Source organism: Lampris incognitus, chromosome 5 (genome assembly GCF_029633865.1).
Source record: "Lampris incognitus isolate fLamInc1 chromosome 5, fLamInc1.hap2, whole genome shotgun sequence".
NCBI classification, from domain to species: Eukaryota; Metazoa; Chordata; class Actinopteri; order Lampriformes; family Lampridae; genus Lampris; species Lampris incognitus.
Genome location: NC_079215.1, coordinates 31957465 through 31983073, shown reverse-complemented (window position 1 = coordinate 31983073; position 25609 = coordinate 31957465). Strand labels below are relative to the sequence as shown.

Here is a 25609-nt window from a genome sequence, read left to right as displayed (position 1 = left end):
CGTACAAAATAAACATCAGTAAAAACTCCAATTTGACAAGATAAGGAGAAATATTGTGTTTTATTGAAACATAGTGTCTCAAATGGAGTTGTTGACTCGGTTAAAAATAGCTGAATAAACGTTTCAGCCGAGCGTGTTCGGTCAATATGGTAATACAAATACAAATTACCGTGTATATAAAAAAAAAAGTTGCATCTGATCAAGATCTTTGCCCCGTAAACTGAAATGAGCGAGCTATGCATAAATGTGTGCTGTGGGTTCTAACAACTGCAAAATATTAAACGTCACGAAACGTTTTAAGGCTTTTAACAGAACGTCCAAAATCAGTAAATTTGGGGGTCATACAGCTGTTTTTTTAAAACGTCAAGTATCCAATAAACGGAACCACCAATAGAAAAAGTCAATGAAACTTGGAAACTACTCGTCTGCTTTCAAATCATTTACGCCTCGATTTGCTTTTATTAAAATATGTCACTGAAGTTTGAGATAGAAGTTGGATCGTTGAATATTAATGGAACAAGTCATACACAAAGGGCTACAATTGATACAGCTATGATTGATCATGTATAACTCCACCGCTGGAATGAACAAGGAATAGACACTTAGTTTTGTTGTCTTTTTTTAATCAATGTAATATATTCTTAACCATATCCCTTTCTTTGGTCAATATGCAAAACTCATCCACAATTGCCAGTTGAAAAGCTGAACAACAATATTCTCTTCTGTAAGATAAGAACTGGGGTAGCAATTTTTCCTCGTTTAGCAAGTTCCTGGTTAAAGAAACGTTGGTAAACGTTTATGATTTAAAAGGAACCACATAAACCTTTCACATGTGAAGATCTGATCCATGATGGTGTGGCAGTAGTTCCCTGTATCTTGGAAAATTCAATCAAAAATGAAAATCCTCAAGACTTCTGGGTTTTTTTTTAATTTTTGTTTTTGTTTTGTTTTTTTCTCATTTTAACACTAGCCCCAATTCATTCTTACTCTCAGAAAAGGGAAGAGGGCTTCCAAAACACGAACCAAGATTCATATAAACACCCAAATGGTAACAGAAATACTCTTGTTACTGCTGTGCTTTACCAGATGAACAATTAGCTTTGATGCAAGGGCAAAGAGCAGAGAAAAACGGCACATAAGACCAAAAAATCTACAACCAGAACACAATTGTCTGAAAGTAGATATGAAGTGAGAAATTCATGGCGGAAAATAAAGTATTGTCCATACTGAGCCAAGATACTAAGCTGACAATAATATGCTGACAATGACAAGTTATGTTTGCCACTTTTCTTTTGAGTTTTCAATTTTATAAGTATTACATGCAAAAAAAAAAGAAATGTATAAACAGAGACATGTAGTGAAAGGTGTTGCACAGCAAGACAAGAGCACCAAAAACACCTTATTTCATCTTCCAGAGAAACAAACAGCCAGCTTCCTTTCTTCCCAAGCTTCAGTTTAAATCATTCCTGACTAACTAGGTACAGAAAAATGAGACCAGGAGGGCCAAGAGTATTACTACAAAAATAAAAAATGAAGAAGAAAAAAAATAAGAAAAGAAGTAAACGCCTTGGCCCTTTCCTCAGTCAACTCGCACCTATCATCAATGTTGGCGTGTTTGAGCAGAGATGTAACTGTATATAATGATGGTGTAATTAGGCATAGAACAAGGGAAGTTAAGACCACCAGTCCGCCCAGTTTATGGAACACAGGCCGGACTAGAGGGAAGGGTCCAAAACCTGCACCACCTCTTGCGCCTCATCCTCCTCTGGATTAGTTCTTGATCAATCCACCATCCCCCTCACTGACAAAGCGTTTTCGCCCTCTGGAGAAAAAAATGAGAAAAAGTTTGTAAGGCTTGATACAATATTCAAATTGGCATGTGTCAGAATGGCAAATACGGTTGCCATTTAGAAAAAAAAAGTTTATAAGGGTGTGGCCCTTTAACCACAATGCTCACACCCATTTCACAAGGCCATTTCTCCACGCTGTCCAAACCCTCTGGAAACATTTGCCTCTATCCCATATTTATCCTCTTAAAATGCTCCTACTGAATTTCACAGTATTTCTTAGAATGATGAGGCTGCCTCCCATTATTTTATTTATATGGTCTCTTTATGGACCATTTCTAGTGGATACATTTTTGGGGGGCTCAAAATAGGTTGTATTTGAACTGGTAGGTATATTTCAAAAGCAGGAGACAGGCAAGAGACAAATTCTCTCTGAAGCAAAACAATCCATATTAAGAAACGGCAACACTGATTTTCTTGGCGCTATCAGGCAATAACATCGGTAGCACCAATACAGCAAGGAGATTTCTTGATGTGCGTGAAGGTTTGAAACCCCTGGGCTCTGCTGCACACAAACTTTCCAGCAATGAAAGAGGGCTTTTGTATTAGCCTTATTAAGTGGCCCTCAGGGACAAACAATACATTTTGCTTTTGAACTAGTCCTCTAAGAAGCATGAATGGCCCAGATAGTGTAGATAGGGTTAATATTTTCCCCCCCAAACTGTTTAAAGAAATCTACAGGGATTCTGCAAGATAGAAAAGATCTTGTATTTTCTTTTAAAGGCCCAAGAAACTGGATTCAAGTAGTGATTATATTCGCAAGAAACAACAATTGAGAGTGCATATATACACACTGAAGTAGTGATTATATTCCCAAGAAGCAACAATTGAGAGATACACACACACACAGATGAGCCAAAACATTATGACCACATGCCTAATATGCTGTTGGTTCTCCATATGCCACCAAAACAGCGCTGATCCGCTGAGGCATGGACTCCACAAGACCCCTGAAGGTGTCCCATGGTATCTGGCACCAAAACATTAGCAGCAGAGCCTTAAAGTCCTGTAAGTTACGAGGTGGAGCCACCGTAGACTGGACTTGTCAGTCCAGCACATCCCACAGATGCTCAATCGGATGGAGAGCTGGAGAACTTGAAGGCCAGGGCAACACCTTGAACTTGTCAAAGTTGCTGAGGTCTGGGAGCGTCCAGCTGGCGTAGAGGTCTATTCTGTTGCCTACCAACATGGGGCTCGTTGGCTTGAATCTCTGTGTTACCTCCGGCTTGGTCAGGCATCCCTACATACACAATTGGCCGTGTCTGCGGGTGCGAAGCCGGATGTAGGTATGTGTCCTGGTCACTGCACTAGCGCCTCCTCTGGTCAGTTGGGGCGCCTGTTCGGGGGGGAGGGGTAAGAGGAATAGCATGATCCTCCCACACGCTACGTCGCCCTGGTGAAACTCCTCACTGTCAGGTGAAAAGAAGCAGCTGGCGACTCCACATGTATTGGAGGAAGCGTGTGGTAGTCTGCAGCCCTTCCCGGATCGGCAGAGGAGGTGGAGCAGTGACCGGGACCGCTCAGAAGAATGGGGTAATTGGACGGGTACAATTGGAAGGGGGAAAAAAAGGGGGGGGTTGCTCAGGTCTTTACTCCTGCCCATTTCTCCTGCTTCCAACACGTTGATTACGAGAACTGATTGTTCGCTTACTCTACTCAAACCTTGACATGTGCCCTTGTTTTGAAATGATAAACATTAGTTGGTTCACCTGTGAGTGGTCACACACACACACACACACACACACACACACACACACACACACACACACACACACACACACACACACCCTTGTGGCAGGAATTGTAGCTAAAGCTCATAAAACAGCAAAAAGCAGTAACATTGGCAGTATACAAGCCTGATCCGTATGAGCTGAACCTAAAGTTGATGAGGAGTCAGATGACATCTCGCCCAGTCAACGCTCTGGCAAAAAGATGTCCGAACGATGTCAAAAGTTTTCCCCCACCCCATTATGCATTGTTTTTGTGCTGTAAACTAGCTAATGCACATATACATGTAAAACTAATGAGCATTACTTAGCATTTTCTGGCAATGATTGTAAAATGTGTAGCATTTTGTCTCTTTACACACTTTAGAGTAGCTTGTATCTCCCTCCACTAAGACGCTTATGTGGCAAGTGTCAGTCAATGCCAACAGAGAAAATATCTGCTATAAAGAGATTGCACCAGTGAATCCAGATTTAACCTTTTAACAAAGCCACATTTCTACTGGTTGAAGATGCTCCTCATAAAAATGTTCACTACAAATGCTCACTACGGTAGTTATTGTGCACAAATGTCTGACTCTCGAGAAATTAAATCCAATACAAATGTCTATTATTATTTTTTTGTAAATGCAAACAGTGTGCTCTTGTGTGTAACCTTTGAAAGAAGATTTGTCTGGGTGCCACTTTCTCAAGACAAGTGTGGCCACAGTAAGCCCAAAGAGAGAGGGTGTACTTTACCAACATTACTGACGGAAATTGTTCCACTGCCTTTTGGATTCAAGTTATCGGTCCTCAGAGAAATCCCACCCACTGAAAATCCGATGTATGAGCAAAGAGGAAAGCAAGCCAACTTCGAAACCTAGACCTTTCTGCGCTTTTGCAAGACTCATTTTTAAATATTTTTGGACCATTTGTGAATGCAAAAATGTATTAAAACCCATCAGTAAAAGGATTTTCATTTCCCCAGATCCTTAAGCGTACCATTATGCTGCATAAAGGGGAAAATTCCTTGCTAAATTTGATCTAATTTCATTACAGACTGTTCTATTCTGGATTGCATATCATTGACAAATAAGTGAAATATATCCTTAATCCAACTGTAGAAATGACAAATATTGAGCTGAATTTTGGCAGATGGGTCCAACTGCAGTTTACTCTTTGATTATCTTTTGCCATGGTCCAACCTGGAAGGGCAGGCGTCTCTCAGCTGTTTGTTGATAACAGACTCCTGGTAGCACAGGTCCACAAAAGTCTCCATGATAGAGTGGGCATGTGGCACATCGAGGCTGATCTCAGGGAGCTCATCATAGACACGCTGGAAACCCTGCACAGTTAACAGTCCACAAAAACAGATATTGGGTGAAGCTGGATAATTACAACTATATTATCGGCTGAACACATTCTCATTCTGTTAAGAAATGAACAATTTAAGTTCGTGTGATTTTGTTCCCCCACAGTGACAGGCCAGGGTCATTCAATAAAACAATTAGTCCATAGCAACTTAATATACAAAGACTAACCCTGTTCATCTGATCCACAGTGATGAGGCCTGTCTTCCAGAGGGCCTGCAGCAGCTTCACCATCATATGAATGGCTGTGTCACCTTTAGACTCCAGCACCATCACTATGGCCTAAATGATCAATGAATGATACAATGAGTTATGTTCAATAATACAAAAAAAGAAGACGATATAAACAGACAAGAAGAAACTTTGTTTCAACTTTTGAAGAAATTACAGTTCATATTGATGTGGGCTCTTGGAACGAAGTGCACCAGATGTGCGTAAAAAAGGTACGTCTTAACTCTTACGCCGGTCTTCACTGCAATTTAAATTATACCGAGTGCACCAAGCCTGACTGACCATAGTCGTCGCTGCACCCGGTCTTATGATGCTTGCCTACGTGAATACACATGAAGCGATGATTGTTGCCACACCATCTCATCTCATCTCATCTTATCTCATCTCATCTTCAGCCGCTTTTCCAACCAGAGGAGGTGCTAGTGCAGTGACCAGGACACATACCCACATCCAACTTCCAGCCCGCAGACACGGCCAATTGTGTCTGTAGGGATGCCCGATCAAGCCGGAAGTAACACGGGGATTCAAACCATCGATCCCCATGTTGGTAGGCAATGGAATAGACTGCTATGTTACCCAGACACCCCCAACGTGCACTCTTAACCTCCCCCTTCAAACAAGGTATGGAAGATATAGATAATGTAAATCAAAAGAAAAGGAAAATAAATTTTACTGATGTAGAAATAAGAAAACTTACTAGAGTTGTATGCATAGCACAGAAACAATTCTCACAACTAAATTAAATGACAGAAAAAAAAAAACAACTATCAGTATGGAAATTGATCACCAGTGCAATCAATGAAAAATGTGATGGCGGACTGCAGACAGTTGAAGAGGTCAGAAAGAAATGGAAAGATCTTTTATTGAAAGCCAAAAAGGATTCAGGCGGATTTTTAAGAGCAAGTCCTGCACTAAAAATGTCCATATACAGCAGTATCATCGTTGATATTTTTGGAGAAGATTCCTCCACTTTTCCAGAATTGAATGACATTGATAGTTCAGAGCTGTCAGCTTAATTGAAGTGGACGTTCACCAGTGCAGCGCAGATATTATGTGACAGCTATAGGTACGAGTGGTAGGTCATTAATAAACCAACTTTATCCTCAGCAATGACTTCAATCCTACAGCTATAAGTTAGGCCTACATTGTTACAATTAAGTGCTAGTCAGACAAACTTAAAAATAAAATGTTGTGACATTAGGGACTCCAACGACCTCCCCAGAGAAGAGGAAAGCCCCACAGCATGCTCCACAACCTAAACGATGCAGGACGAACCCCAAAATAGGTCAATGCCCACACCCCCAAAACGAAAGGACTTTGCGAGCTGCAGCACATCCTTGTTGAAGAAGAAAACTCTTTGTGTGGAGACCAAGACTGCCAAACCCAAGGCAGAACATGAGGAGTTGGTGCTCGAAAAGAAAAAGCTAAACTTGGAAATTAAACTTCTTGAGAGACATTTGTACAGAGACAACTTCTCAGAACAAGATATGGTGTCATTCACCATTCTCTAGTGACAACAATTTTTTTGTTTGTTTTACATTTGCTTTCTCAATTTCATGTTAATAGTTTTGTGCATGATGTAAGGAAATATGTGTGACATTTCTAGGCCAAATTCAGCTCTATATCGGATAGGCCTAAGACAATAAAAGTCTATAATTTATATTTATATAATTCAGAGCCAGACTGTAATGAACTAAGTTATTGACGCATGAGATTGCTTTTACTGTCGTTTTGTTGCCTATGTTTATAGATCGACTGTGTATGAAATGCAAAAAAAACAAAAACAAAAAAACATGAGAACGAAATTAAACCATTTGAAATAGCAATGCTAAATTGTAAGTGTTCATTTTAAAAATATTTTATCGACATTGGTCAGGCATTCTTTTACAACATACATGTTCTAGGTCCCAGAAATTGTTTATGACATGATTGTGGACATTTCATCCACCAATATCTCCAGGGATGACAGAAGCCATAGGGTTCTCATTCGCTTCCAGCACCACTTCTCCTTATCTTGGAAGGGGGATTTTCTTTTGAACATAAATGTTGTGCAGCACTGCAGTGGCAGCAATGATGAGAGAGAGAGAGAGAGAGAGAGAGAGAGAGAGAGAGAGAGAGAGAGCGAGAGCGAGAGCGAGAGCGAGAGAGACACACACACACACACACACACACACACACACACACAGGACGCATTCACATTTCACTGTGGAGGCAGTGAAACCTAACAAGCAACAACACTATTTCATAATATAGGCGTAGTCTCATTTTAGTTTTATAAGTCAAGTCAAGTTTACTTATACTGCCAGCAGCACGGTGGTACAGTGGTTAGCGTGGACACCTCACAGCAAGGTGGTTCGAGCCCCGGGGTTGTCCAACCTCGGGGGGGGGGGTCGTCCTCTGTGGTGCTCTGGTTTCCTCCTACAGTCCAAAGACATGTAGGCCAGGTGAATCAGCCGTACTAAATTGTCCCTAGGTATGAATGACTGACATACATACAAGTATTTATAGTGAGAGGGGGCTTGGAGACAAACGTGAGTACTGTCAATACACCCAACTATACCAGGTAGTCCTGATTTTAAACAGAAGTCCTGCTTGGTCTTTGCTGCTTCTTCTTGGGGAGGTAGGTGGATATAATGCCTAAGGCTGCATTCACACTGAATCCGGCAATGCGTGAAAAATGCCAGTCCTCCCAATCATTTGAACGAGGGTATAGCATACCGCCGGGTTTCAGCAAAAAATGCAGCGGCTGTCCGTTAAGAAGTAGAAGTAGAATACACTTTTGCCGGAATGCAAAACTGACGTCACACTTTTGGTGGCCAATCATGTACATGGGTGTCTTCGGTCGGATTGCCATGATCGCTGCGATGGCCCACGTAGTGGCGCGCCCATACCTCCGCACAACCCTGCGGCAAGATGCTGGATTCAGCGTGAATAGAGTCTAAGGCAGCGCTGGAGAGCCAAGGACACCAATAACCCAGCATGCTGTTGTCCAACATACAGTTATCATATCTCCCACGGTATTTTCAAAGGCCCCATTTGCATAAAATCTGAACGCAATCAGCACCTTCAGGGTGGGTGACAGTGCAGCGTATCTGTCTAATACATGCTGTAGTTGAGAGGCGAGCTCTTCAATTAACTCAAATGGGGCTTGCCTGCCATATCAGCTCACAGTCCGAATAGATGTCCAGTGAGTTTTTCAGATCATGGACGACTCTCATCTTAACACCCTTTCGTTATTTATTCTGTATACAAGACGCACTATCATTGTTTTTTCTTTTCTGGTTGTGTGATCATTATTTTTCCCATTATCATTACCATGTATCCTAGTCTGACTATCCAACTTAAGCCTGCTCCATACTAGACACAAGTTACATCCAGGCACAACACATACAGGGCTCAAGTCTGGGTGTCCGGGTAGTGTAGCAGTCTATTTCGTTGCCTACCAACATGGGGATTGGCGGTTCGAATCCCCGTGTTACCTCAAGCTTGGTTGGGCGTCCCTACAGACACAATTGGCCATGTCTGCAGGTAGGAAGCCGGATGTGGGTATGTGTCCTGGTCGCTGCACTAGCGCCTCCTCTGGTCTGTCGGGGTGCCTGTTCAGGGGGGAGGGGGAATATCGTGATCCTCCCACACGCTACGTCCCCCTGGCAAAACTCCCCACTGTCAGGTGAAAAGAAGTGACTGGCGACTCCATATGTATCGGAGGAGGCATGTGGTAGTCTGCAGCCCTCCCCGGATCGGCCGAAGGGGTGCAGCAGCGACTGGGATGGCTCAGGAGAGTGGGGTGGTTGGCCGGACGCAATTGAAGAGAAAAAAAAAGGGGGGGGAATACAGGCCTTAAGTCTCAATGGTGCACTAGTCACAACCTATGTCCAACTTAGAACTGAAATGTACAACCAACTCAATTTCCATGCTGATAATTTGTTTGTTTGTGTTGTTTAATTTAGCTGTGAGAATGTTTCGGTGCTCTAAATACAACTCTAAGTTTTCTTATTTCTGTATCAGTAAAATGTATTGTCCTTTTGTTTTGCATTATCTATATCTTCTCTATATCATTGCATTATCTATTTTCTGTAACAGTACGGCTTATAATGTTCCAGCCATACGCTTTTAGCCATTTCTAACGACAGGCGTTTAAATTATTACTTTCAAGTGCATTTCAGTAGTCCTTCAACTTCTTTTCAATTTTTTTCAGTTCATAAAAAAAGAAGTACACAAAAGAAATTATTCTTTTTCAGTTAGGTAACCAATAAATAAAATTAGCAATGCATCTGCCAAAAAACAAAAAACCTGATGCAGTGATCAGGTGTGTGTGTGTGTGTGTGTGTGTGTGTGTGTGTGTGTGTGTGTGTGTGTGTGTGTGTGTGTGTGTGTGAGAGTAAAGGGGTTTTGGAGTAGAGTTTGCTGGCTGAGAGATTAAGAGATGTGTGTGTTATGGTCAGAAGCTGTGAGTTTGAGATAATTGAAAGGAGGAACGGGTTAACTCATTTGCAAAACCACTAAACAGTGCACATTTGTTCCTTTGCTGATCGTTAAATTATTCACCTCATAGGCAGCAGTCATGGCCAGTGAGTTGACTCACGAGTTTCCAACATACTAATCTGTTTGCCTACCACATCGTAGTCCATGGTCTTGACGAGGGTTGAGAATCCTTTATGCTTTGTGACACATCAACTCACTTAATAATTGCTGATTTATTCAGGTTTCTTCAATAATTCAGTGAAATTTGTTTTTACCGTTTCTAGGTTTCTTTTTTTTGTCCTATTTGCATCCTACGTATTTGGTTTAAATCTCTCTTCCCTCATTACGTCATCTTCCCCACACACACTACTTTGTCTCAATATATGATAAAAGGGTGGGTGTGATGCCGCTCCACTACACATTATAGCCAATTATACTAATACATCCATTTTAAAGCATGGAAAGAAACCAATGTTTATGGTTGTTGTTGGGGTTTTTTTGTTTGTTTTTTTTTTTATTAGTGCAAGTTCAATGTTTAATTTTAGGAAATATGTAATGGCAATAAAGGTTTGACTGATGAAGGTGAGATTTGATCAACAGATGTGAGCATCCAAGATTTTGACCATACAGGTTTAGCTGTCTTGGACTGTTTGTCCTTCAGCCTGCATTCTGCAAGTCTATGAGAAATAGTCCATATCATAGACATGAGGTAAACAAGTTTAAGAATACATACTGTACATCTGTGGCAGGTAACACACTACACCAAGGAAATGTGACTCTTTAGGAGAAAGATTAAGGTGTACCTCATAGACCAACTCATGATGGAAGTGGGGTACTTCCAGGTCCCTCACACAGTGCTCTGCCTCCGAAACCTCACCCGATATCAGGTACTCCTTAAGCAGAAGGTTCATCTGAAACAGAGATGCATGCGCACACACACACAGCCTTAAAACTACACTGTACAATTTTCTTTTGTTTGAATTTTGCTCCAAAACGTATCTTAATGTGGACACACTGACTCAAATTTTGTGAGTCAGTGTCATAGACCAGCGCAGCAGCAGTGCAGAGATGTTCCATTCTGAAGTCTCCCAGCGAGCCTTGCCCTTCTAACCAAACAGACAAGCTCAAAAGGGAAGGGTTGTACTTTCTGGCTGTCAATCAACTTTGTGCACGCAATAACAAAAAAAGGGCCTAAATCTAGGAGCATTTTTCAGGCAGACATGAATCAGAGCAAATCTCCCCATGCAGTTGGTCACAAATGAATACTAGGGGATCCATCAATTTCTGCATGCAGAAACTCCATGGCCAATGATGTTCGAGCTGAGCTGAAACAGCTGTTACCTATGTGCTTTGTGGTCAAATACTTTTTTTTTTTTCCATTATAAAATTCAGCATAGTTTTGGGCACACTATGGCTTGGGAAGAGAGCTTCTGCTCATAAAACTTGTCGGATGCAATATCTTTTGGAATTCATCAGGCCAGTGTAGAAAATGGATAAACAGATACAGATGTACAGGAGCAGCAGCACAAACCATCAGCTGGGGATCAATTAAGCCAAGTTTAAGCTTCCCCCTTGAGAGCAGACTGCTTTTGCTTGTATGCTTCAATGAGAATAGGGAACCATGCATGAGTGAGGATTTGTAATTTAAGCCATGAAGTCTCTAATATAGGATACAATGGCAGGAATAAGCGATTTCCAAAAGGTGTGTAAAAAAAACCTCTTGATATCACATTCCAGTTTTCAGGCAATGCAGCACAGAGTCCCAATGATTGTCCCAATTGAATGTCCTCTCTGCAGCACACCTTTGACACACCCTAATGTTTCCCCTATATTTTTAAAACCAGGGCAAAGGTTTTCTGTCACAACCATATTAATTTCCATCAAATATATGAAGTTGAAAAAATTTGAAGGCTCTCCCTAAAATATGATGCAAATTCTCATTGGTTTCATCAATTCCTCTACGTAAAGATAACTTTGCCAACAGATGAGTGCTGCCCATCCAGCTATGTTTACTGGAATTTCATAAGCATTGTAATATAGAATTATCCTATTTATCTACAAAAAAATCATTTTAAATCATTTTTGATACTTTCCATCACTGGTTTATTCACCACAGTGAAAAAAAGTGAGCGTGAGAATGAGGTGAAAGAGGTCTTGTGCCAACTACAGCTCAGTGCAGGCCCGTTCTGTCCCGCCTCGGGCTGGACAGGAAATCAAAACTGGACAAGAGTTTGTGGGCTATTGAGTGTTATCTAACCTCCTAGGACAGAGCAAGCAAGAGGCGATGTTACACTTCCTAAACATGAACACAAAAACTACATAATTGTTGCATAACTTTACAAATTTACATTATATGCAATTTAATTTCTAGGTACCTATGTGCCCACATGCAAACTGCACATTAACTCCAAGAGGAATACTTAAGAGGTGTGGCAGCGTATGTGTGTTTCAGTTTGAGGCTTAGGTGTGTGTGATCTACAGTATTTGCCCCTCCTTTGTCCTGGGCAGTGCAGATCCAGCCTCTCAAGGGGGAGGATGCTGACACAGCGAGATAGAGGGCTGGCCTGTTGCTCTTCACCCAGCATGCATTTCTGCCTTCTCTTTTTGTTACATAAGAGCAGAGCAGTGGGGCAAGTCTCTACTAAAACTCTTATCAACAGTTAAAAAGCAGTTGAGATCAAATTACAAGGTTCAATATGTCTTGCTGATAAGGTTTTTTTGAAAACTTAATGAACACAATCAAACATGAGGCAAATATTTCTGCATCCAACTGTTTGACAGCCAAACAGCTATCGCAGCTCAATGTGCAACATCCCGCCCTCTTGGCAGGAGCTTACCTCTTTGATGAGATGCTTGACAGGTCTCAGGCCTCCACCCACACCCCACACATTATCTAGCCTGACTATTTCTTTCTTCATGGAGAGGAGCACAGCAGCTCGGTCCAAGGCCGCTCTGGACACAGACCACAACCCACATTATAACTCAGAATGTGACTGAATTATAGAAATGAGTCAGGTCAAATCTCAAAAACAATATTACAATGCAAAAACATAAGAGGCACAGTTTACGTGAAGGAATAACAGCAAACCGTACCACAAAAAAGCACCATCTCCTTTGAGCCCTGAACAATGCTATGCAAGGTGACATTCTTAAAGGACAGCATGACTTTTTCCAGCCAGGAGGGGGGGGCAAGAAAAATGTGCCCTGACTTGTGGGTAATTGCTCTGTTGAGCCAACAACTAATTGAAGAGACAATGAAAATAACCAGCTGCCTATGATGACATCAAGCAACACGTGCGTTCTTATCAGTGAACTCTTAAAATTATTATCTCAGTGTTCGGCGAAGCAGAAGACTTCACCATACCCTTCCCAAATCCTTAAGATTTTAAAACAACTGCATTTGAAGCCGGCTTGTCATTTTCTACCACTTCTAACTTGGTTTTTCTAACAACCATCATTTTTTTGACCTACCTGGCATGTTCACAATCCACCTTTCCCTTGTAACGGTCCAGGAATGCCATGGGAAGGACATGGTCTGCTATTGCCCGTGCAATAAATTGGCCTAACATCTGGGCGAGATGAGAGAGTGGAAGACGTACAATTTTAAGGACATTAGCCAACATTTCATTTCTTTTTACAGAAATACATGGACAGCATTGGCAGTTTATGTAGATAGAAATACACCGTAGCTGCCATTTATATCATTACTACCTGTCACTGAGCATAACATGCATGCAAAAGATGAGCATTCGGGATAAAAAAAAAATCGACACATCAGTAGTAAACTGTCTGCTTGCACTTCAACAGCCTAGACTAGCCTTGAGTATTTTGACCACTGTGTATCCCAGGCACTCGAAAATGTGCAACTCTCCAAAACACTTAAGGGAGCCGTTCCAGAGAACAGCTCTAAATATATAAACACCACCATTAAGCATTCAGGTTTTATGTGAACAGCAAAACGATGATACTGCTGTATATGGACATCTGTTTGAGCGCACTTTGCTGAGGGAGTTTTAAATGTGTACATTTTTAACTTCATATCTAAATGAACACAATTTCCTCCATTGCCATTCAACCTACCTGTGGAGCTTCTGGTGTGTCCAGTATGAGGTCTGGCAGCTCTTTGAGCATCTTATCGAATGCCCGAGCCATGTCACTCTGAGACAAAACCTTGCCTGACAGATCAGACAGCAGACGGGAGGTCAGCTCTCGGTGGCTGGCCTTGCCTTCAAGGGACAGGGACACCGCCAGGGATGAGAACTCGTATTTATGGTGGCCCAGGTTCAGCTCTTTTAGCAACATCTAAAAAGGGGATTATCGACAAGAGGTAAAATTAAAGACACCCTTAAACTTAAAAAATACTGTTATGATACTGATGGATCAACAGTGATATGGCCATTCTCCTAAAGATCAGAAAAAGTCCCTGGTTCTGTCGCTTGTCGCTTTTGAAAACTGCTGTGAATAAGTAAACAGCACCACCACGTTGCCAAAGCGGTCTAAAAGGTCATTAAATCTAGTGACAAGAAGGAAGTAGAGAAGTAGGAAATGAGAAGCAGGACAAATGGTACGAGGGGGTCCTTGAGGGGGCTGACCACAGAATTGTTCAATTTTACATTGAACTTGAAATCGTAAAACGCTTTTTGTAACATCTTTGTTGCTTCACAAATAAAAATGGACGGGAATTTAATATGCAGCCAGCCTGGAAAAAGAACACGTGACTATCAAGTCAACGGAGGTCTTGCAAGCATCTATCCTCAGCCTTGAATTTGTGCATTTGACTTCTTTGAGATGTTTTGTTGGATAACTCACCTGGACTTCTTTTGTGTCCCCATGTTCAAAGTACTCCTGTACAATGGGGTTGACCGTTTTCTCCAATTCCCTCTCATCTAGCTCCGGCACAACCGTGGCATATACTGTGTCTCCCTTCAAAAGAAGGCATGCATTTTGGTCAGAAATGCGCGCGTGCGGGCACGCACACACACACACACACACACACACACACACACACACACACACACACACACACACACTTGACTAGAAAAATGCCCTCATTCATGATTAAGTGGAAACACTTCAATCCAGCTTTTGGGACATAATCATGACAGTAATCCTTCCCATTCCTTTAGTTTTTGAGACGTGCTTGTCCGAGTTGTGATTTTCCAGTAAATACTTGTTCCTGGTATATAAATCAATGCAATGTGATCATTTATAGATATGCAGAGCCAGTACTGACCAGCTGATATCTACTCCTTAGCAGAGGCTTAAGTTGGATATGAACAAATTAAAATTAAACACCTTACTCAAAGAAAAAGTCTATTATTGTAAGACTGTAACAAAGTCAATATTTTAGAACTGGCAGGTAATCATTGTATAAGCAGAGCCTATAACACCATTTTCAACAGGTGATGCCAGTAAAATTAATTATTATCATAATTAATTACCAAGGCACCTTCAGAGCTTTCCTACTTTCCTGAATATAAATAACGGACGATTCAGGTTAAGTGATTGTGAATGTCAAGAAGCTGCCAAAACCTGTCCAACCCAATTTTCAAGTTAGTAAACCATGCAAAACGTCACAAAACACTTGGCGGTGATGAAAGATAAACAACGCTGGCGAAAAACAAAACCAACAGACAATAAAATGAGTGTTTTGGCCCATTTCCTCCAAGGCGTGCTGCATAATTAAAGGGGCTAAAGGTTGGAGCTCCTTTGTTTTAACCTGCCTTGAAAAGCTCGAGTTCACAGGAAAATAAAACAATATATCCTTGGAGAGAAGAGGGATTGTGGGCAGAAGCCCAATACGCTGATGAAAACTGATCCCAGACTGTAAGGAGTTGTCTTATGGGAGTACAGACAAGCCATTCACAAACACCTCTACCAGAAAACACCTCAGCACAACCCCACATTTCATTCCATTCTGTGGAGAAAATATTATTCCAGTCTATGATAAATGCAGGTTAAACACATTGTCACCAAGACAGAATCAATGGAGAGGGAGGATTTATAAGGACATTTAATTTACACCTTCAGGGCCACTGACTATGACTCCTTTGCCAACCAGCCCCAGTTACCCAGTACCCCCATTATCACCATCCCACCATCCCATTTCAGTGTAGGTTCTACAATATTCAAGGCCAAATCCCACTGGCTTGCCTGAGTTTTTCTAAAGCTTATCAATTGGGGCATTTGCCTTGACAGAAGCCCTGTTCCCACACTGGGGTGAGTCAGGGTGACCAGAACAGGAGACAGACGTACTTGGTCTTCAGCATCATGTTCAGGAGTTGCCTGATAAGAGAGTTTAAGATTGAAAATTATGTTTGATTGTGATGGGACAGAGCCAACTGGATCAAATGATAATCTGAGTAGCCTTGTGATAAATGAGAGTTGCACCAATTCCTGTCAACTTTGGCATTAAAGAATCTAATAACTGCCAACAGAGCAAACAAAGGCTTTTATGGCCAATTCAAACGGAGCTTTAAAAAAAAAATGCTTGAACACAAGTCTTTACACATATTTCACAATTTAGAGCAACACACTTGCAGGAGGAAAATTATCTGTGTTATGTAATACAATGCCATTTTCTTCAAGAGAATTGGGAATAGACGGATGATTCATTAGAAAAAGATGGGTATAGAGGCGTCCGGGTAGCATAGTGGTCTATTCCGTTGCCTACCAACATGGGGATCGCCAGTTCGAATCCATGTGTTACCTCCGGCTTGGTCGAGCATACCTACAGACACAATTGGCTGTGTCTGTGGGTGGGAAGCCGCATATGTGTATGTGTCCTGGTGGCTGCACTAGTGCCTCCTCTGGTCAGTTGGGGAGCCTGTTCAGGGGGGGCGGGGGAACTGGGAGGAATACCATGATCCTCCCACGCGCTACATCCCCCTGACGAAACGCCTCACTGTCAGGTGACAAGAAGCGGCTGGTGACTCCACATGTATTGGAGGAAGCATGTGGTAGTCTACAGCCCTCCCTGGATCGGCAGAGGGGGTGGAGCAGCGACTGGGATGGCTCAGAAGAGTGGGGTAGTTGGCCAAGTACAATTCTGGGGGGAGGAGGCAAAAGATGGGTATGTGTATGCTTGTTGTTTGTGTATTCTTGTTGTTTGTATGTGAACAGGTCTGGACAGACAGGAAATCTGGGAGAAACCAATCTTGGCATACAAAGTTCATCTTTTCTACTGGTGAGCTCATTTATTCATCTTCAACCGCTTCTCCATGGTAGGGCACTCCAGACATCCCTCTCCCCAGCAATGTCCTTCAGCTCCTCCTGGGGGATCCCAAGGCATTCCCAGGCCAGATTGGACATGTAGGGTCTCTTCCCAGTTGGCCGTGCCAGGTAAACTTCCAAAGGAAGGCACCCAGGAGGCATCCTAATCAGATGCCCGAACCATCTCAACTGGCTCCTTTCGATGCGAAGAAGCAGCGGCTCTACTCCGAGCTCCCTCCGGATGTCCGAGCTCCTCACCCTATCTCTAAGGCTGAGCCCAGACACTCTACGGAGGAAACTCATTTCAGCCACTTGTATCCATGATCTCACCCTTTTGGTCACTACCCAAAGCTCATGACCATAGGTGATGGTTGGAACAAAGACTGACTGGCAAATTGAGAGCTTTGCCTTCCGGGTCTGCTCCCTCTTCACCACAACGGTCTCGTACCATGTCCGCATTACTGCTGATGCTGCACCAATCTGCCGGTCAATCTCCTGCTCCATCCTACCCTCACTTGTGAACAAGACCCCGAGATATTTGAACTCCTTCACTTCAGGCAGCAACTCATCCCCAACCCGGAGGAAGCAATCCACCATTTTCCGGTGAAGAACCATGGTCTCAGACTTGGAGGCGCTGACTCTCATCCCGGCCATTTCACATACAGCTGAAAACCGCCCCAGTGCACGCTGTAGGTCGCGTTCTGATGAAGCCAACAAAACCACATCATCTGCAAAGAGCAGAGATGCAATTCTGAGGTTCCCAAAACGGACACACTCCTCACCTTGGCTGCGCCTTGAGATCCTGTCCATGAATATCACAAACAGATTTGGAGACAAGGGACAACCTTGGCGGAGTCCGACACCCACTGAAAACGTGTTTGACTTTGTGCTGAGAATGCAGACACAGCTCTCACTTTGGTTAGACAAGGACCGGATCGCTTTTAGCGACTGCTCCGGTACCCCATACTCTCACAGTACCCCCCACAATGTGCCCCGGGGTGAGCTCACTTGGGTGAAAAAAATCCAATGAATGGTGGTGGTCTAGTGGTCTGTAACTGAAATAAAATGTGTCATACATTAATTTGGAGAATTTTAATTGGCTTTGCTTCAATAAGGCAAAATTGTTTTGGCCTTTTTCAATCACCGCTGTCTTCTGATGACGATATTTGCCTACACTGAAGAAAGCTGCCTACACTTCTTGCAAGAGCACAGTATGCAGGAAGAACTCTTTAGCTATTCCCCTCGTAGTGTGGCGTCCCTAGTGTCCGCCACAGTAGCACCTTTAAGAAATACTTTGTTGGCTATGCAAAGGATTTTTGATGTACACAGGGATGAATTTAATTCTATAATGTCTACTTTGGTTTCACTGTTGTTCAATTATGACAACTGACATAATATTAAAAAAAAAGCACAAAGAACTGAAGTTTAGCAAGCAATGTAATAATTAAAAAAAAAAAACTATTTTCACTTATCCATTATTAGTGTCCTGTGTGCACCATTGGAAAAAATTTTCCATTCAGACTGCAGTTTAGGATGAGAGATTGATTGTGCAAGTTAAAAAAAAAAACTTGTCAAGACATGATTCATAAAAAACTATTTTGAGTTCTGTGAAAAACAACTAACCAAATGTCTACAAGAGTGTCTCATCCTGCCTGACTGGCCTAAATATGGCTATGGGAGAGACTATGCATGGTGCTGTGGCAATCATACCTTGGTACACAATTCAAAAACCAAAAGAAAAAAAATTACAGCACAAAACATGTGTTAAAAGTAGGAATCATTCATGAAAGTTACACCAATTCCCAGTCATTCAAACACAAAGACACACACAAATCACTTGCCAACCTGTACACATGTTCTCCAGAAATCACTTACCTGAGCAGATTCATCATAGTTAGGGTCCCGTGCATCAGGCTCCTCAACCTCATAAACCATTCCTGCAGCCCCCCACACCCCTTTACCCCCTGCCCCACCTGAAATATAAAAATAAATAAATAAATAAAGCAAAATAAATGAAATAACACAGTAAAGGTCATGCCACTAACTTGGCTGGGGTGGACGTAACAACTTACCCTTCTTGGGCAGACCTCGGCCTTTGCCGGTGCGAGACTTGCGGTCACTGGCATTGAGTTTACCCTTGGGACTGTGTGGGTCACCGCCAGCCAGCTCCCCGCTCTCAGAAATCGAGTCGCTGGTGGAGTTGCGGGATGAGTTCTTGCGCAATCTACGCTTAGCTTTAGCTTTAAGCCGCGCCTCATGGAGTGCCTTCTCCTGGGGCGTCCAGTTACCGTTGACCTCTGCCTCGTTCAACCCGTCGTCTTCTTCACCATAGGGACGGCCTGCCTGCGCTCCGTTTTCATCGAAGGAGAACACCCCTGAGATTAGGGGGAAGGTTTGAACAGAGCTGTTAGTGCAACATGAATTTTATCAGTGTGTCTCTGCAGCACATTTGGCTTCTGTAAACAAAATCAATCTTGTTTATTTCCTGTGCAACAACACTTCCCAAAAAGTATGGGCACATAAATGGTAACATTATTCAATTTTGGGTATAGGGTCCCTAATAAACCTCAACTTGCATGAAGTACTCAAAATAATCAAATTAATACATCGCAATAAAGGATGTGATCAAAACAACACCACACCTTCACAGGACATAGCAATGAAATAAAACATTAACTACTGGCTATAAATTAAAGTTTCATACCAGAATATCATGTGACCAAGGAGAAAAACATGTTTGAGAGATAGGCACACCCTTATCAACAGTTGTGTGTACTGAATGATGCAATGTTTTACAACCTTATGAGTAAAGATGAAAACACTGCTGCTGACTGTACATCTATGCTGCAGCTCTCATACACTATAAATCTGAAGTAAGTTACAACTGAAATATCAGTCTATTCTTACATGAGCCTCTCCATCAGTGTCATAGTTAAACGAAGTCAAAAAGTGCAACGGGTGGTAAAATGCGGTCTGTGAGGCAGGAAAAAAAATCTGCATTCAAATGACGCATTCTGCTGATAAGAGAGCGATAATTCAGTTAGTAGTCCTTAGAAGATACAAAGCTTCTGCAGCCCAAGAATTAAATGTGCACACTTTAAATTACAATCTCCACTAAAACACTTGCAAAAGGAGTAGAAAACAGTGCGGATAACCTAGCTAACAAAATAGGCTACTGCTCATCTTAACAGAATGTAAACAACACATTTTATGTGCATTAACTTCTCCACCTTTATTGTGAAACTACAGCTACCATCACATGGCATTTTGTGCGTACTGTGAGGACACGTTTCGCTTGATGTAAACAGCCAAAATGTCACACAAGCGTCTAAGACAGCAGAGAAAGAAAGAGAGCATTTCAGCAGAAATACTTCTATAGCCCTCTGACACTCATCCGCCATTCAATTCAGTCAAGTATTTTGGGCACAGTTAAATGTCAAGTTGCCCAATAACATTACTTTCCTGTGGATATATAAAACTATCTAGGTTAAGTGTTTGCAATGTTCAGCAAGCTGATAACAACAACAACAACCGCCACTAGGAGTGTTAAGTGTTTGCACGGAGGAAGTGAGGGAACAAACAGGAGCACATGGTAGAGAAATGCTGACACCCTTTTTTTTTTCTCCCCCCCCCCTCCTCTTCTTTGGTGTCTTCTGGTGCTCTGTCCATACCAGCTAGGGTGGGTCTGACTACATATGGCAGTGCTGGACCCACAGCCAGCCATGTGACCCATCTCTGGAAGGAAGCCCACATGTCCGCTTGAAAAGTTATAGCGCTGAAGATTACAGGACATATAATCACCAGGGAGAGGGAGGAGAGGAGAAAACTATCCAAGCCAACTCTTTTAGACACCAAAAAACACACAAAACAACAACACAGTAATGGCACTGCACTATATTCAGTATGAACAAAGAAACACATAAGATGACCTTCGTTCAATTGAGCTCAAAAAGGGAGATAAAGTTCGACTATAAAATGTTTCACATTTGCAAAGGGCCAAGAGTACAGCCTCATGCACGCGTGACAAAGGAAAGCGGCTTCCCTTTTCCACAGAACAACAAATCACGGATTTCCACCAGTATGCTACAGGTAGCACTTCTCCCTTGTCCTGCAAAATCTAAAAACAGATGACCACGTTTTCATCTCCACTGGCTCCTCCTTTTTTCTCTCTGCCATACAGGCTGCAGGAACCAAGCACTGGCAATGTGTCAAGTACACAACTAGCCAATTGGAAACAGCAAAATAGAGAGCAGAAGGGAAATGTTGGCGCTGCAGCCAAATTTAGGTTTACGAAGTGAGCAGGAAAAAAAATGGCAGCGTAGCCATCAGGTAAAAAAGGAACAACAAGTCTTTTTTTTATTTCCTGTGTGAATCTTGACAGAACATCTGTGGGGGGACAGACAGCGTCTGCCCAACATAGGGAACTGAGATTTTTTGAGAAAGCGTTGGGCATCTTTTACCCGGCTGAACTTTCTAGTTAACACGACAGAAAGTGTTTAGTCTATGTAGTTTCAAATGTACAGCCAAGCGAGTCAACGAGACACTCGTTCTCCTTTTTCCTTTCATCGCGTCTAAGTACAAACACAGACAAAATCATTTTCACACCACACCATGTCCAAACCACCAATGTCAAACAAAAAAGGGCGGATACAAGTTTTTTTTTATTATTTATTAAATACAAACACAAAAAAAACCCCTGCTAGGATGTTGCTGTGCTCTGCATCCTCTATGCAGACCTACAGGACTTCTGCCGCTGCTGTCAGTTTACCACAGCCAGCTACACAGAGTGTGTTAAAGCCCTCGGCCAATACAGTATAAAGACACTGGGATGGCCACGCACTGAGTAGGAGGGGGGTCAGTAGAGCAAAGTTTTTAAAGGGCTCTCTGAAAGACTGACCTAGTTTTCACAACTGTAAATGGCTGACTGGTGTGAGGTGACAATGTACTCATGATATCTACAGAGTAATTAATAGAAGCCCATGCAAACGTGATGTCCTCTACAGCAAAAAAAAAAAATGTCAGGCTAAGTAAAATCCACCCTGCCCCCAATAAGGTCCTGTTGTGGTTAGCTTTAGGGGTGAGAAAGGGGTGTGGTGAGGGACTGTTCAGGGAGATTAAACTGCCATTTTTTTTAAAGCCTAAAGGGCAAAACTTCTTTATTTCTGAAACGAGACAAGCCCAACTCGGGTGTTTCGGTCATCTGACAAAACAAAAAAACCATAGAAATATACTCTGTATTTTGTCCTCAAAACGGACTTCACACACCCAGTGATTCCTGATAAAAATATTAAGGCAAGCTAAGAAACTGGTGAACTACTATGGGACTTTGTAGAGTCTTCTTGCATGGACACTGTGCAATTTAAGATAGGGATAATAAAGACTGTCAGTGAATGTGAGTCCACGTGGTCACAGAAGCAGCAAAACCAAAGCGGTCTTACTCTACATAAAACAAGGCTAGGACTACAGTCTGGCAAGTCACAAGAACAAAATGTGTTAATAGAGTAGTTATCCATTTCTGACTATGCGATTATCTGATTAAGCATGCGTAACTGCATAGATACAATACAAGGTCAGTTGCATGACACAGATTTGAATTGCTTATAACAGAAAAGGTTCAGATGGTGGAACTTCATATGGACACAAATATGTTCATGCTACATGTATCTGTCAGCAGTTTGCTGGGTGTCTTAGCCACGTGCAAAGATAGTGTGTATGTATGTGTTAGACTGAGTGACATGGAAACAAATTTGAACTACTGCGAATATAATGACATGAATAGGTATGAAATAGGTATAAACACAAATATAAAAATTGGCTATATCAGTGGTGTCTAATAAGTAGAACCTGTTGACATCAACAGACTGCTGGATAAGCATTGATCAGAATATGTCAATGTATTAAATAGTACAACGCTTATGCTGTGTGTACATACCAGCAACAAAACTAAACCGAGATTACAGTGGATTAGAAAAATACAGATTAAATTTTAGGGATAAAACAAGAAAAAAAACTCATCTGTAATTCAATAATCTAGATATGCAAATTGATAAAGATAAATAATATACTAAATTTCACAATCTAATATTGTCAAACATGGCATGTAATGAGAATACAATACTAATCAGAATGACAGTTTGTGTATAATCGTGGGTAGATAACTTAACATTGCTTACACAACAAAAATCTAAAATCAGTGTAAGCTGGATTGGAGCTGTGGGGGAGTCAGTTGGCAGTATGCAAAAGAGTGAAGATTAAATATAAGTGTAGCTTGGCATTTATGGCAATAAGCATACAACAGTATGTTTACACCAACATTTACATAAGTATCCTAAAATGGGATGTCCCACACCCATGTCAAATCATCTTACTGCAATTGTCAGTCAGTGCCACCAATCTCAGGATAAACCGGTGACACAACATACAATTCTTGAGCCAAACAGAGAGCAAAAATGAAAAGGGGTTTCAATTCTGGTGGGGGATAAAAAGAGGCTGTTCCCATTTGTTTTTCATTTATTGATAAGTCCAGATAGCCATTTTTAGGATTTAGTCATTTCCCATGCTGCTTTGTGATCTCAGTGATCTGTCTAGCCTTAATCGTAACTACAACATTTGACCCCCTCTTTGTACAGACACAATAGAGTCTTTGACAGTGAGAGACCATTTTATCAACAGAGCTGGTTGATCAAGCGTGGCTGACCTTCTTTGAGAGAAGGCCAGTGTAGTTCATAATGAAAAGCTCATCTGTGCAAAGGGGTATTGGGACATTTTTCCACAACACTGACCTGAGGCAGTTTAATCACATTACAGGGACACCAACTGTAGTGCCTCGGACACACCATGTGACATTTTTGCATTCTGTGTGACTCAATTAGACGTATTTACAAACAGATATTTTCAGCGGGGGGGGGGGGGTGGAGACTCGATACATTCGTCCCTACATTTTCAATTTTGACTCAAACATCCAACACAAATATCTGCAATAGAAGCATCCAGTCCGTCACTGTTTGCCATACGTGAAGAACTAAATACAATTCTATTATGTAATATTTAAAGACAAAAACATTGGGATTACGTAAGGCTCTCCTATTGGGTCTTATAGTAAGCTATAAATCTCGACGTCACCGTCGTGCTGAACGCCATTCGTAAAGCACGTCTCTTGAAATCTGTTGTTACAAACTTTTTTTTTTGCAATCGTGCAACGTTTAAAACATCGCGACAGACGCTGGGGATGGGTGTTATTGTTTATATCGGGCTGTAAACGGTGCACAGTGGTCGACACACAAAATCCGTCGAACAGACGCTGAAAAAATCTTGACAAGCACCTCATACGAACAAGCTTCTTGGTAAAACAACGTTCCCGTCACAACAACACGCGTTTAAAGTAAACGCTTGCACGTTGGAGAGAAAACTCCTGTCGGTAAATACAGAATACGCGTGTATGGCTGTCTTCCTCCAAGCATTTACGTTAAATCGCTCAATCTGTCATGTTTTTTTGCCAAGTCTCGACGTCTTGCAAACGTACACACATGCACACAGACGCCTCGCTGCTGACGCGGAAGTCAGCGCTGGACTTTCAACCAATCAGGAGCCTTGAAAGGGTTAAACGTTAAACTCAGAGTAGCGCACGAAGTGCGAAATTAAGTATTTGCAATTGCCTCTGAACCATTTGATGTGAAATTGAGCACCGTATGCTCCGGCGAGTCGGGTTACACAAGTGGTCGAGGGGGGTATGTGTGCTTTGGAGCACATGGTGGAGTATGGCTGGTGCTGCAGCCCATCCCCGACAGGGACAATGGCTGTTCGGAGCACACAGCCGAATGAGCGTTAAACTCGATTCGGGACGAACGAGGCACCCTCCTGTTATTTGTCCACGTGCAGTAAAACAATTTGCTTTGACTGTTTGCAATGAATTCTCCGGATTCACTTACCGTCGTGTTGCTGAGCATTAGACCAGGTCTCCACTTCGGTCGCCATGGCGTTCACAAATGCTCGTTCGCCCTCTTAAAAACTAACCGTGCAACCCGACAAGATCACTACAGATTGACGAAACCCGGAGCAAAGTTAAGTCATTAAACGCTACTTTAATTTAAATACTATTTTAAAAATAAATACACGCGTTGGGGGGGAGAAAAAAAAACTCCAGGCCTCCTCAGCTTTTAAATTCAAATTTCGTGCTGAGATAGTGAGGTCGAAACAATAGTAAAGGACTATTGAAATGCAAATTGCAAACGAAAGGACACTATCGACCCCTTTCCAGAGAATATCTGAAGAGAGCCCGTTCAGACGCGACAAGCTCAATGAAAGCCAACTACACGTCGCACATCTCAGCTGCAGGCAGCTTGCGCGATAAACAAAGTCTGTTTTTAACTTTGGAGGGGCCGTCCATGCGGAGTCACGTGGTTGAAACGCGGCCGGGGAGTGGTTAAGAGAAGGGGCAGGCACCCGTCTGCTCTGTCCAATCAGCACACGGACCAACAAACCAAGCACGGCGACGTCGTGCATGTATTTACAACAAAAGGCGTTAGTGTATGTGTGCCGTAGTTGAGACCTTATTCCAGCTCCTTATTTACTGAGTCCTACATGCACGTTGGTGTTTCATCCTTCGTGATTCGCTGTTGAAGATATCATAGTAAATTTCTACCAGTCTGCTGGGTTAACGGTAATGGATAATGTCATGTGCATAGCTAAGAAGAGGGAAAAAATCGGAATCATGTTTATTGGCCATGTAGAGCCAATAAACATGGGCCCTATAGAAAGAGGGCCACCGTTTTTACATTCAGAT

General features: G+C 42.2%; 1 protein-coding gene across 1 annotated transcript; it reads right to left on the bottom strand.

Moving 5' to 3' along the window:
* Positions 1-49: 49 nt before the first annotated feature.
* On the bottom strand, positions 50-25149 carry pdcd4a (programmed cell death 4a). Its single transcript, XM_056279940.1, has 11 exons — positions 24756-25149; positions 18900-19202; positions 18703-18800; positions 14425-14538; positions 13696-13917; positions 13087-13184; positions 12453-12567; positions 10419-10526; positions 5092-5202; positions 4756-4895; positions 50-1822 (listed from the first exon to the last, which is right to left on the bottom strand). Exons 1-11 carry the CDS (start codon positions 24799-24801, stop codon positions 1771-1773), a joined length of 1407 nt encoding a protein of 468 aa, XP_056135915.1. The 5' UTR covers positions 24802-25149; the 3' UTR covers positions 50-1770.
* Positions 25150-25609: the final 460 nt, after the last annotated feature.

Coding starts and splice junctions, on each gene's coding strand:
- pdcd4a (XM_056279940.1), bottom strand. CDS start 24,801: ATGGCGACCGAAGTGGAGACCTGGTCTAATGCTCAGCAACACGACG. Junction 14,539..18,702: donor ACTATGATGAATCTGCTCAG/GTAAGTGATTTC, acceptor CTTCTTTTGAAG/GGAGACACAGTATATGCCAC. Junction 13,918..14,424: donor GGGACACAAAAGAAGTCCAG/GTGAGTTATCCA, acceptor TCCCCTTTTTAG/ATGTTGCTAAAAGAGCTGAA.